Here is a 14,436-nt window from a genome sequence, read left to right on the forward strand (position 1 = left end):
AAAGGTTTAGTCTGCTGAAAAATAGGAAATAAAGAAAATCACGAGTGAATGATTGAAGCTGCAAAAATTTCTGGATTAGGACTTTCTGAACAAGACAAAATTGCTTGTGCAATTCCATTAAAATTAACACTAGTGAGTTAAAATAAAAAATAACAGTATAAAGTGACACGTGAGCAACACCAACAACAACAAAACATCTAATCAAATTGGCTGTCACATATCTTGCCTCTATGTGTGTGTTCCTGTTTGTGTGTGTGTGTGTGAATGCACGAGTACATTGCCAAATAGAGCGAAAGAAGTTTTGGCTCAGCGACCAGAGTTTTGGGGTTAAAAATAACAGAACTCATTTTGTGACTGCTATAGATACCAGCTGAGACTTTTTAAAAGTAACGTTTCTCAAAACAAAACAAAACAAAACTTTTTTTTACTTTCTTTTCAGAATCAAAAAAGCACACCCATGACTTAAGACATTTTTAACCAGCTCTGTGTGCAAGTCAGCAGGGCTTCATGTGGTATTTCTCCTTAGTTTGTTTGTGTTTCTGTAGATTTTACCCGAATCTGTCACGTTTGACTGACACGCTGTCTGAACCAATCCCACACCTACAACTGGGCGGTCTGCGAAGGTTAACAGAGAGGACCTGTTCTCACACTCATTTTCAGACTCTCAAACACATTAACACCATGTAGCCACCGGTCAAAGAAGCCTGTGTTACAAAACTGTTTTTTTTTTTTTTAATCCACCTCCCCTCCCTCCATTCACCCTTCTTTTCCTGCACCTCCTTCGCTGGACTTGTATTTTATATTTCTGGGCTGCTTTCAGCCAGGGAATGTTGAGCAACATTTAGGAGCGCCTTTTAAACTGAAGGGCCAACAAATGCTGCCAGAGACACTAAAAGCTATCATGGGTGCGCGTTAACTTTAATGTCAGGGAATTAATTACCGGTAAAACCCGTTTTTCAAGCATCAGCAGCACAACTGAGGTAGTTCCCGGCAAACAATTTACAGACCTCGGGAAAGTACTGTAAATGTGAATTTTCCCAGACTGTAATTTACAGCTACATCACTGTGGGGCAGCAAAACGTTATGGCTGGAGTCCTGCCACAGTTAGGGTTCAGCGGCTCAGAGTCCCTTCCATTTCATCAAACCTCCTTTGTGTCTAGGACAGCAGGTGGGAGACCAAAAAAAAAAAAAAATGCCTGGAATGCTTGAGATGATAGTAGATGTGCACAGACATACACACCGACAAGCACCGAAGCGCCCATTCTCACACCCTTTGAACCTCCAGTCTCTGCGAAGACAAAGGGGGATTTACCTGCAGGCAAAAGGGGCAGCGTTGCCCAGGAGTGGGTCAGAATCTATCAGTCTTTATCAGTTCGGTCCTGAAAACAATCAGTTGTCACGGCCAAACCACAGCACCAAGATGGTAATGGACATTTAGGATTATAGTCAATTTTACACAAACAACAACACGTAAAGTTACGCTTGATCATTATTTAGTTGACCTAAGCTAAGCCATAATGCAGAAAAATCTTAGTGCACGCCTGCTGCTTTCATAAAATTTTGTTGAGTTCTTGGCAAAGAAAGTCCACCTTATTAAGTGATCATCAGCAAATGTGAGCGCCTCTGAGAAAAAAATCTAAGTTTTTGTTTAATTGTTGGAAGCAAAGTTTGTTGGTCATCGGCTATAAGAGCCATAAGGGGGACTCCCAAACAACTGTGAGAAAGTGGAAAACATTCAGGACAGTTTCCATCCGTCCCTGGAGTGGACGTCCCGACGAGTTCATTGAGAAGTCAGATCACGCAATGCATTAAAAAATAATAATAATTAAAATAATGTTCTTGACAGTAGAATTAGGAAAAGACTGAACATTTGGAAGGACTCCCTGAAGAAAGCATTTTCTCCCTAAACAGAAAAAACATCATGGCTTGGGTTTATTATGACGTCACGACATCACAGCAAATATGCAAACCTCAACATTTCTGAAACAAAGCCACAGGGACAGATGAAACCACAGTTGAAACATATGATAATGCACAACGATATAGCTGCCAAAGAAACAAACTCATTCCAACTAAAACCACAGGGTAAGGATTAAAGTTTGGGCAAGTTCTGCAGCAGCAGGACCTACTGTAAGCATCTTCAGCCACCAGCTTCTCTTCGCAACAGAATACTTTATGTGTCACCATCTGTCTGTCACGTGAAGCATGTACCTTGTTGCCTTATGTTCAAAAAGCTAATCGTTTTTCTAAAATGTTTACCTGTAATTAAATATTTCAAGCCTAAAAAGGCGCAACACTGTCTTTCTTTTATGGTCAATAAAAGTCATCCAACATTTGATGTGATTCAATTGCAACTGAAGTGCTTTATAGTACTTATAATACCAAATACAGCCAATAAACATGGGCAGATTTTAGATGGATTAATGCATATTCTCCCCGTTTAAAAGCACAAAATTCGCTACAGAAAAAAAAAAGAAGAAAAACAGGCAGTTGATGTTTTTATTTTAAACAAATTCCCATTGAAATGCTGCTTTAAAACTGCAACATTACAGCAGCTATATTTTGTCCATTACGGAACGTGGGCACTCCAATACTGAATTTCAGAAAACACAAAAGCTAAACAGTGTTCCCACAGAATTCACCAGAGATGAGGGCCTCATCGGCTACTTCAAGCTTTATCTGATATTACAAAAAATAAAGAGTCGGCCTTTAAAAACATAGTTATATTTTGGGAGCAAATGGCAATGCAAACAAAATAAAGGAAATGAAGGATTTAGTTTTGTTAAAACTTTCGCAGTCGTTCTGGTTTTGTGACACTTTCATTTCAAGGATGGGAGAAGAGGAGATAATAAGGTGAGCAAGAGAGAGACAAGAACAGGAAGATTTAGATAAGGTTGAAGAAGATTTAAAAAAGGAGAAAGGTGGGGGAGGGGAGACTGAATGTCAAAAGGTTATCAGAAGAACACCATGACCCCAGGGTGGGATTAAGCCCAATCCTGACACAAACAGCTCAGAAGCTATTTAGAAGCTTTAGCTTTCAGAAGCAACATTTCACTCATTTTAGCATACCCATTTATCTTTGTGTGAGCCATTTTTACCTCCTATTCAAAGAAATCTAGGTCTAATCTCAACTGCGTAGCGCTGAGTGACAGATATTTTAGTCAGTGTTGACTTGATGTTATAAACAGCACAGGAACCGTGGGACACTGGAGAGCCCTACAGAGACACAGGCTGCTGGGACAATACCAAACTGACCCGGCTAAAGCTACAGATGAACTCGTGACTCTCGAAACACACAGAAATCACACAGGCAGATCCACTCAATGGTGTACTGTAAGGCATACAGCTCGCTTCAGATAGACGCCCGCTTTGTTTGGAGTCGACAGGAGGTCAGAGGTGGACATCTGCAGAGGGATCGTTTCCATTACATCAAGCATCCGTGGTCATCGCTGCTGTATACTGCCTACATCTCACCCCTCAAAACCTCCCGCCATCCTTTCACACTTAGTTCACCTCCGGAAACAAAATCTTTTTATTATTCCAGCTGAGCAGAGCAGCTGGATAAGGGAAGACACTATGGAGACTTTTCTTTTTTGATACTAAGAGCCTTTACCAATAAAGTCCTTGATCAAATTAGAACAAGCTAATCTCAATTTTTCATCATCATTGCTGAAATAATGGTGAGCCTCTAATGAATTTAAATAATTTTTTTTTAAAAACAACCTTTTTTAATGCAAGTCTTTAAACATGAGACAAAAAGAGATGAATGATTTGACATTACTGACTTATTTAAATCAGCTTTGCACATGGCACTGTGCGGGTGTGTGTTTGTCTGTGTGTGTGTGGGTGTGTGTGTGTTTCTCCGCTTAGTGATGTTTGCTCAGCTGCGAGTGTTGTTCTCACTCGGGCTCATCTCCTCCTCAAATACAAATGTAAATGAAGCAGAAAAGAGCTTTTTTATTAGCACAAATAAGACTGCTGTCATTATAACCACGAGGTCATCAGTTAATTTCACAGATAAGCTGATGTTCCTTTGTGTCGTTTCATTACACTCAGATCTGTTTGTCCACATCTGTTAGCTTCACTCTGAAATGTATTAAAGCACACGTAGCAAACTCAAGGCCCGTGGGCCAGATCCGGCCCTAGTCAACATTTTATCTGGCCCCCAAGATAACATTTATTTGATTAGACCTGGCCCCTCCTGTTTGTGACGAATTGAGTCTCTATCGCTACTCATTTTGCTGACAAAACTGAGTCGATTCAGTGGTCTTCTCATGACCGTTTTCTTTGAAGCCAAGAAAATTAAGTTTTAATTTCTCAGTAATCTTTGATTTTGACACGGAAAGAGCAACAGACAAGGTCTAATTGGACCGATCAAACTCTTGATGATAAACAAAAAAAGTTTGGTTTTTTTCTGTATTTTCTCCTTGTTTCAAAGTTGAATGGTAGTACCTGTATGCTCCGATTTTTGTTGATGGCATTTTAGCTGTTTTATTGGACTGTAAAAAAGTGTTTTACTAAGAAAAAAATAATTTAAAAGCTGATGGTAGAGTAAGGCACAAGAAATGTTTTTTAAGTTTGACCGACTTTTCTTTGTTCAAAAAAGTATGTTTGTTTAAAATAATATATAATATGTAACTGGGACAAGATATTTGATATTTCTATATGAATTATCATAGATATTATATTACATAATATTACATATTACATCTAAGTTATGTATTTTTTCATGAAATATTGATTGAGATTGGCTAAGATGAAGTTTTAAATTTTGGTCCCCTTGTGTAACTAAAAAAAAAGGTGGCTAGTAACTATCTTCAGTTAAATGATATCTTTTTTTGTCTACACTTAGCATCAAATTTAGGGACCTTATAATTTGATCTGAAATACTGAAATTTGATTTGAAATACTCTGCTATAATTTAAAAAAAAAAAAAAAAAATATATATATATATATAAATATTTGGAAGCTAACATCCAGCTGTCTGATCACAACATGAATACGGTTATTACAGCATTGATCACCTCCAGGTTGGATTATTGTCACAATCTTTATTTTGACATCAGTTCATCTGCTGCTGGTTCAGAATCCTGCAAAAAAATTTTTATCTGGCGCCAAAAACAAAAACAGCATCAATCCTGTGTTTAGCATATCTTCACTGACTTCCTATTAAAGATAACTGATATTCAAGTTTCGTAGTTTGCTTATAAAACTTTGGTTTAACATGGTTTTGATGCATCATTATATGTCTACACTCTCTGCCCTTATTAGATTTCTAGATCTTTGAACTCATCCATACAGCTCCTTTTGAATGTACCATATCCTAGACTAGTTAATAAGGAAGAATTTGTCTCTGTTGTAGCGACTACAAAGCTGTGAAACGCCTGTGTGCTGCTTTATTGAAGCTTTAAACAGCTTATTTATTCTGGATTTTTGTAACATTTTGCTTTTTTACATATTTTGTCATGTATGTCCTTTAGTAATGTTTCTTAGTGTTACGTTTTATGTTTGATTTTGAAGAACAGAATAAATGAGGCTCAGTAAAGTCTTCCAGTTTATGATCCCATTATGTTCCTGTTGGATTTCAGGTTTGCTGACAGACATTGTGTTGTAAACTGTGTGAAATGAAAGGCAACCTTTCGAGAAATGTGACAGGAAAATATTATCTCATGCCTGTTCCACAGCTCCACTGGCAGAGAACCATCTACTGACCGCCCACAGAAACTGAACCACAAACATCTATTGTTTGGAGCTCAGAGTTAGGATGTTGTGAGTTTTTCATGTCCTTTTCTTTGGCTTTTCTTTTTTTTTGTCTTTTTTTTTAAATATCTGTAGCAGAGGCTTGCACAGACAAGTTACTACCCCTCTGTAAAACACATTTACCTGTAGTTGAATATTCCTGTTACATAAAAACATTCATGTAGGTTTTTTTTTTTTTTTTTACTTTGCTCACATGACTGCAACTAAGGGTCGTTTTTGCTTCAAAGGGATGTTTAACATTTATCAGACAACTTATGGTTTAAAGGTTCAATCAGTAATGAAAAGAGAGTGACGTTTTCTACAAAAAGTGTGACAACTGTTTGATATAAATCAGGTTTTTTCAACTGTATTTCTAATAAATAAATAAAATAGGTACAGTTTTCAGCCATCACTTCAGCACTATATTCAGCATCTGGCTGTCTGTTTATTTCTTTTTCTTACAGGGTTCATTGGTTTTATTTGTATTTTTAAAACAATTCTCATAATGTAAACTCGAGGCATCACTCATAATCAGTCATACTCTTAGCTCTCATTGTACAAGCATCTGAGATGGGTTTGTTTTTTGTTTAAATAATTTTAATATCATTCTTTGACCTAAAACCTTTAGCCCTTTGACAGCTAAAGATGAAAAGGGCATAATAAATAAAATGTATTATTAGAGTGTTGGTTTATTTGAGTCTCGTGTTTCAACACCACTACTCTTAAAGGGGTTTCTTAATGCTAATTACACATTACAGTTTAATGTAAGTGAAAGAAAAGCTTACAGTAAATAAGATTTAATGTTGTTGATTGTAATATCACTGGTATTATGTTTTATTTGTCTAAAATTCTTGTACAATCTGCAACATTGAATTAAAGTCCCTGAATATGTCACATCTTGTTTGATTTTATGAAACAGCTTGAAAGGTTTTATTAATTATTATTTTTAAAATATCTGCATTGATCTTATTGGCACCCTCATGTCTTCATCAAAGACATTATTTATTATGAATTTGTTGTGCCCGTCATTTTTAATGAAAGACAACAGATGAGTGCATAAGAAACTGGGATTGTTGGTTAAATAAAACATTAAACACCTAAAGCTATAAAGTTAAGTTTATATCAAGTTTAGCAAAACTGCATTCCATAAATAAAACACGTAACTATATATTTCTTTGAAATTTGGCTTAGATGAACCATCTTCCAGTTCAGGCAGTAAAAGGTGCATCTTTGAAAGACAACAACTGCGCACACAAGCAGCACATTAGCTGTTTGAACAATTGCAGAAAGTTTGAGAATTAGATAAAAGACCTTCTTTGTCTCCTTCGTTCCCTAAAGCAGTGACAGCAAGAAACATGTGCACAATGATTATGATTCATAGATAACGTTTTATTCAGAAACCATGGAAACAGTGTACCCAAACAACAAATGACAGACATTTTGTGGCATCTCAGTGTTTACTTTTTGAAAACAACAACCCAATTCTATGTGGCCATCTTGAATTGGGTTGACTCCGAAGGTCCATCAGTTGCATGTCCAATAAGAGTTTTATTAAACCCCTCTACTAGTTCACAAGACGTGTTGCTTCCAAACAAACACCCACAGAGGCATGAGCAATTACATCATCATCCTCCTTTCATGGCAGCAGATAATAATAAACAGGTCAGAGTTACCTATGCTGCAGATTGTTTGACAAAATCCCATTTTTCAGCACTATTTCCTCCAAACACTGGCAGCAACCTGCATCATTTCTCTGAGCGTCACATCGTGGAAAATATGAAGGAGAGTTCAGTTTCAACGGAAAGTTCAAAGATCCTAAACAAACACTCTTTCTTATTTTTAAGTTTCCAGCACGAGAAATCTTTTTTTTTTCCCCTACTCTAATTGCCAAAGAGGTAAGCCGTGCACTCACACAGCAACGACACCTTTTCACAGTTGACCCATTGTGTCCAAACAGGTTCGAACCAAAGTCAATCTGACTGAATGAGCACATTCCAGATCGGACAGCGCTACAGTGTGGGCGTCCGGGTTCCTAAGAGACTGACGACATTTAGGTGAGGGTCCTTTTCATGCAGCTTTATGAAACCCTCGCCTGCCAGGTTCCAGAGTCATAAAACCCTAAAAGGAGCTCAGAGGCTGTTTTATTCCAGCAACATCAGAGACCAAACAAGGTCGGAAAGGGGAGAAAAAAATGGCCCCTGGCACAGGAGTATAATTAAGGATTTCAACGCTAACAACTGTACTGAGCAGAAGAATAATGCCATGTGGTCCTACTGTACAGAAGAAACTCGTCAAAAACAGCCTCCCACTGGGCTCACCTTAAAATCATTTATATTGGCTAAACATGCAACCCTTTCAAAGGAACTCAACCAGCGGCAAATGGAAAGTGAAGGTTCCTTCAGCCAGAATTAAGGGTTTCCTCTCTATTTTTTTAAGGAGGGAAAAACAGAAGTTATGGAAAACCAAAAACATTAAGTACTCCTGAGCTGAAGTTACAGCAAAGTTAACATTTAGACAGAGAAATAAATTTAAAAAAAAATACAGTTAGCACTTGCTGGAAGGAAAACTGCAAGCGTGAGATAACTTTTTTGGTAGCTAACACTAAAAATGAATTGAAACGTGTATATTAGGAACTTTATCAGTCTAAATTTCGACATGAACATAAATGCGATTTACCAAAGGTTGATCATTCCTGAGAGTTTCAAAAAACTGAACAAATAAAATAAAATAAATCACTTTTTTATGAAGATGCATAGCACTGTTGCCTCACAGGTTTGCCAACATGGAGTTTACATGTTCTTCATGTGCACACGTGGGTTTACTCTGGGTACTCCGGTTTTCTCCCACAGGCCAAAAAAAAAAAAAACATGTTTCTGAGGTTAATTAACTGGCAACTGTAAAAAATGCTCCTTAGATGTGAGTGCGAACGTGAATGAATGTTTGTCTCATTTGTCTTCATGTGTCCCTGTGATGGACTGGAGACCTGTCCAGTAGCTGCTGGAGATAGGACCAGCTCCCAGATGGATGGATGAAGATACATTATTTACCCTCAGTTTTGCCACAGCCTTTGATTTATGTGTCAGCACAGATAGTCTCATCCTTTTCAGAAACATACTGCTTTCCAATGTCAAGTTTGAATTATCCCCCATGGTGCTTTTTCATAACAACTTTTTCTATGGCAATCTGACCAGGTTAAACCTGAGTTTAAAGTGCTCAAAAGTCCTAAGTCATCCCTTATTTCTTTGCATTTTTCACCAAAGAAGCCAGACTTGCTCATAAACATTTAAAGTGATTTTGATCAACATCTTTCCAGATTTTTTGGAAAGTCTATCAAAAATTTACTTTGGATGTTGGCTGTTTTTTTTTTTTTTACTAATTTTTCCATACAATATCAGATCATTGTCAAATGAATGACGTAATTTTTTTTGCTTGTTAAGCCACGTAACTCTGACCTATGAATCATTCAAGGTTAAAAGGCTCCCAAACTCAATGAATGAATCAGTGTTGTGTCACACATAACAGACAACTTGGAAAATAACCAGTTTTAAGATTGCTCTCTAGTCTCTTTGTTACCAACGAGCTGTCACAAAGACACACTTTCCGCCATTTATTAGGTTAAATTTATATTAAAAAATACCAAAGAAAACACAGTTTGTCATAAAAAAGTGTTCTAGTACCAAAAAAGAAGCACTATTAGCTGAAAACTTTCAGACATTGATTATCTGCTGGAGATTTTTTCGTTGTTGTTGGTTTTCAGAATTGCCACTTCTTTTTTTGTCTTTCACTGATCCATTTTCCTCTTATTTTTTAGGAAGAAAGACGGCATATGTTGACAGTGTAAAAGACAGCATATTGTGCTGCACAAACTGCGCAGCACTGTCATGGCCGGGTACAAGGACCGGGCAGAAAATGAGCAAAAAAGCAAGCCAAAGTTCAAAGAAAAACTTTGAAAGACCTTTAGAAAACCTGGAGAACTGCTGATCATGACCACTTTAAAAGATTACAAGCAAGTCTGGCTGCCTGCAGGCAAAGTATAAAGAAGTGAAGTTAGTGTTGTGATGAAACTTTTCATTCATCATATAGCACTGGGAGCTGAGATGGTGCTCCCAAGTAAATTATTACATTTCTTTTTTAGTTTTTTAGATCTTTTTTTTTTTTTTTTTTTTACACAGCGAAGTGAATAAAACCTCAGGGCTGTGTTCCTTTCTTGCTAATATTTTTTTACAACTTCTGCACATGCATATGATCGAATTATTTGTTTGTTGCAACAATATTCCATGTTTCTCTTCTGTACTTTACCTCCCTTGATTTGCTCTCCAGTCCAGTAATAATGAAAATATTTCATGTATTGTTGGTTTTTTATGACTTTGTCTGAATAAACCCGTGATGAACATTGTTGTGTACGTGACCATTGTCTTTTTCTGAAGCGACAAAACTGCAGTTTGGTCAGGCATTGAACACAGAAATGTGACTTGAAAAATGAAGCGTGAGATCATAACATGGATGTGCACAAGAGAAGTGAAGAGGAGAGTTCAGACCGGGTGGAGAGGGTGGAGATGAGTGTCAGGGAAGAGAAGGTGTACAAAATGAGCGTGATGAAGGTACGGTTTGGAGATGGTGGCACTAAGGAAAAGGCAGGTAGTGGAGCTGAAGGTGGCAGAGATGAAGACGTTAGGGTTTTCTTTATTGGGTGGGACCAAAACGGACAGGAGTATATCAGAGGGACAGCTCAGGCTGGACAATCTAAAGACTGCTAGGCTGAGACATGTTCAGATGTGCAGAGGAGGGATAGTGGAGATATTGGACCAAGGCTGTTGAATATGGATCTGCCAGGGAGGAGGAAAAGAGGAAGACAGTAGTGAAGGTTAATGGATGCAGTGAAGGAGGACATGCAGAGACTATGGGGTGGGATGGCTGCAGACGGTCCTCTGTGGTGACCCCATCCAGGACACTGTGGGCCCGTCTACATGGAAGTAGCATTTTGTGGATATGCAAAGGTTTATTTATTTATTTTTTAAATCATTTCAGCATTGCGTCCACACAGAACTGTGTCTTATGAGCCCCTAAATAGTATTTTTTGGAACTGGGATTCAGAGTAAATAAAAAAAATTAAAAAAAAACTTTTAACGAAACGGTTGTGTTTTCATGTTGACTGACTAAACACAGCCTTTTAAAATTGATGATGCCACAGTCCTGCCTCCTGGATACTATCCCATGAGCTGTGTTGTTGTTTTACATGGTCTAACTCAGACAAGACGACACAAACTTTTTCTTGACTTGCCACATGTGCAACATCAGTCCTTTTCTGACATCATTTCCTCCATCTTTTGTCAGAGTAAGTGTCACAGCATTATTTGAGTTCCCAGCCTTTAACTTGAAAGCTCATTGTTCTTCCTCATCCCAAAGCAAACATCTCAAACGTCACAAACAGCCAGTTCAGTGAGGAGGAAACCCCTCACACCATTACCATACAAGCCAAACACTACACTTCCCACTCTGGTGCCGTGTTTGACTTGTCTGTCACTTCCAGCTACCCCGCTGCACATGCACACACACACATACAGATAAGATAAAGGGGATTAGTGGGTTATTGGTGGGAGGGTCTTCTCCCAAATAAACAAACTATCACTCTCGTGCAGAGCTGCAGAAGAAGAGCAGCACAGCTGGGAGTCACAGAATGAGAGCCATGACAACAAACGCTGGCTTAAAAAAGGCCTAAGTCCCATATTTATTGGGTTTGGGAGAAGGAAGTCAGTTGAAATGCAGGTTTTTAACATCACATTTTAAAAACTGTTACATTTTAGAAAAAAAGTTATTTTAGAAATCACATTTTTTAACTAAAAGAAGACATCTGTTTAAGGATCAGTGTATTAAAAATTGGTGAGGTGATATTTGAAGAATATATATATATTTACAGTTAGATTGTGGTTTAATCAGGACAGCAGCAGGTTATTCAAGTTATTACCACTTTGTATGTTTTGCAGTTTTTTGCACTCAAACTTTGTGGTTACAAAAAGAAGCTGCCTGCCGTAGATATGTTTGTATGCCCCCTGGCCTTGCTTTGTATCTCCACAGTCAATAAAACATTTAATCCATTAAAGTACAGTACATTTTAGAAAAGTCTGGCTTATGATAGTGTCTCATATGTTCAATTATGTCCTGACATATCACCTTGGTATGTGACTGTTTCTATATGGAGGCATATTTATGGCCATATTTATACATATTGTGACCATTTAGCTGAGTATCAGCGACGCACATGTGTCCAAAATGTCACATGCTGAGATGAAATGCCAGACACTAAGTACGAGGTGGGGGAATGAAAAGGTGAAAGTGCAACCTAACTAGCACCAAATCGAGACCAGACCAATAAAGCTAAATGCCAGGACATTTCAACCCATGTTTCTGCCATTTTTACCTCTCTTTATGTGGCAAAAACCTGTGATAGTCCAATAAGAATGTAGGTAGGTAGGTATAAGAATGTACACACAATATAGTCAGGCACACAAATATTTTTAAATTCTACAACTAGTCTTAGTGTTGATGAACCCACATAAATATATATTTTAAATGAATAAAGCTAATCTTGTTTCTCGGTTGTGTGGAGAATAGTGAAATACATTTTTAATCCCCTCTTCTGTATTAATGTTAATATTGCCCTGTATGAATTAGGGACTTTTATTACATTTATGTCTAACTCAAACCCATCAACTCCCTCAAAAAAATCAACCTTAGTGACACACAAATGTTGTCTGATTCAGTCAACTTAAATATCAGTGAATGAATTGTCAGTAATTTATTGTATCAATATAAAAGGCTTTCATGATAAATTGTTGAAATGTTCAGTTTGTCAAATGTTCAATCATCTTAGGACAGAAAGTCGCTGCACTTATGGACGGAAACTACATCTGCAAAGAACCTAAAGATCGATATTTAACCCCCATATATGTGGTAGCTTCTACAAGGAGACAGATAGTTGCAAGTTTACCAACTTTAAATTGTTTTCAGTTCTAAAAGATGCCCAACCTAATGAGACTTTCTCATGAGCAAGAGGAAAGGCAATGTTTGACTCCTTCAGCAAAGCATCTGTTGGGTCAGTAACCCTGCTTTCCACCACTCAGTGAGTTGTTTCATGGAGATAATGTTGAGGAAAAAGCTGCAGCAGCAGGAATCTTACCCTCTATAACCTGCAGGGCAGCAGCTGGCCAGCACAGCAGGGCGAGCAGCAGGGCGAGAGACCACCTGAGGAGACACATCAGGGACATGCTGGGAGCTGTGCTTGGTGCTGCCATACGTAGACTTGGAAACACGAAAAAAAAAAGGAAAAAAAAGGATCACAGCAACAAGTTAAAATCACGAATTATGCACTAAACAGAATGCAAAAGCCTGTTCTGCTCTGAGGAGCGGTGAGGAACTGTGAGAAGATCTGAAATATTTGGGGAAAGTTTGCTTTGACTCTGTGCAGAAATCACTGAGATGAAAAAAAAAATTCTTACCCTTGAAACATTTTAGTGAGTGAGTGAATAAAAATCCAGCTTTAGAGGGAACTCCGAGTGCATGTGTGTGATGAAACTCTGCCCAACACCGTGGTCCCTCTGTCCTGCCTCAGCCTGCAGACCTGAAGTCACCCTGCTCCCTCTCTCTCTCTCTCACTCTCTCTCTCTCTGTCGGCACAAAGACTCTCTCAGTTCAGAGTTGAACCACCGAGTTGGGAAATTTGACTCCCTCAAAAAAAAAAAAAAAAAAATACTTCCCTTAACTCACTCAGTAGACTCTTTCTCTTAACCTCCTGCTTGAGATAATTTCTTAACCTTCAAGATAATATCATGTTAAATTTGTGCCATCATTAGCTGACAATCTGCTGATGAGACTTTTTGTATTATCTTGATCTCTTTGAAGTCCCGGTGAAAAACTTCAACTTCAGGGTTTCATGAGCTACTTTTAGTTGACTAAGAACTTGTCTTGGAGTCATGGAATTCCAAGAGGACTTGAGTAGAAACAACAGATTACAGTTTAAGTTTTGCTCATAAATGGAGTATCCTCCTCGTAGTGATTTAATGCTACCTGGTCCAGATTGAAGGTGGCTCGGCATCATTTTGGAAAACAGTATTTCTACAATTAGTCTGGTCACAAATTCTCAAATTTTGAGCACTTACAACCCTTTAAAAACACCTTGTATTTGTATTGATTATTTCTCTCTGGAATTCTCGATCTTCCATTCATCCATTTTTTTCCCCGTTGTTCTGTGCAGGATCAGAGAGGAGCTGGTACCTGTCTCTAGCAGCCATTTTGCACCGTGGACAGGTCGCAGCAAGTCCATCAGTCCTTTCTCTAACCACCGTGCCACTTAATTCTGGACCTCCTCCATAGAATTAATAGTGTGAATGCTAAACCAGCATTCACACAATGGCCTCCCTTTTGTTTAGTTTTTTTATTTATTGTTCCGTAAGTCTTTTGCGATCTAAGTACTTCTGCATACTCTGTGCTATTTTCGCCATTCATATATCAAAATATTCAGTTCTATTGGGACATTCTGGATATGATTTTTGTTTTTTGTAACTTTTATACTTTTCAAAATATTTACATTGATTTACAACAAGTTTCCCAATTGAAATACACAGAGATCTGTTCAATTTTTTGAAAAACTTTGTTCTCTTTGACTCAGCTCTCTAAAGTTGTCAATATATATACCCCCCC

At 37.9% G+C, this 14,436-nt stretch overlaps 1 protein-coding gene across 2 annotated transcripts in view; it reads right to left on the bottom strand.

The window, feature by feature from the left end:
- Positions 1-13,572, bottom strand: part of col15a1b (collagen, type XV, alpha 1b) — a 45,749-nt gene extending 32,177 nt beyond the window's left edge. The window contains exons 1-2 of one of the 2 annotated variants that reach the window (XM_017420930.3): positions 13,236-13,572; positions 12,917-12,981 (exon numbers count right to left, since the gene is read on the bottom strand). In XM_017420930.3, coding sequence (XP_017276419.1) covers positions 12,917-12,981; positions 13,236-13,246 — 76 coding nt within the window. In that variant the 5' untranslated portion in view covers positions 13,247-13,572. Of the gene's footprint in view, positions 1-12,916; positions 13,039-13,235 lie in introns of both variants that reach the window. The other variant, XM_017420929.3, reaches the window with a different exon arrangement.
- Between the last annotated feature and the right edge of the window lie 864 nt (positions 13,573-14,436).

This window comes from Kryptolebias marmoratus, linkage group LG20 (assembly GCF_001649575.2).
Source record: "Kryptolebias marmoratus isolate JLee-2015 linkage group LG20, ASM164957v2, whole genome shotgun sequence".
Taxonomy (NCBI): domain Eukaryota; kingdom Metazoa; phylum Chordata; class Actinopteri; order Cyprinodontiformes; family Rivulidae; genus Kryptolebias; species Kryptolebias marmoratus.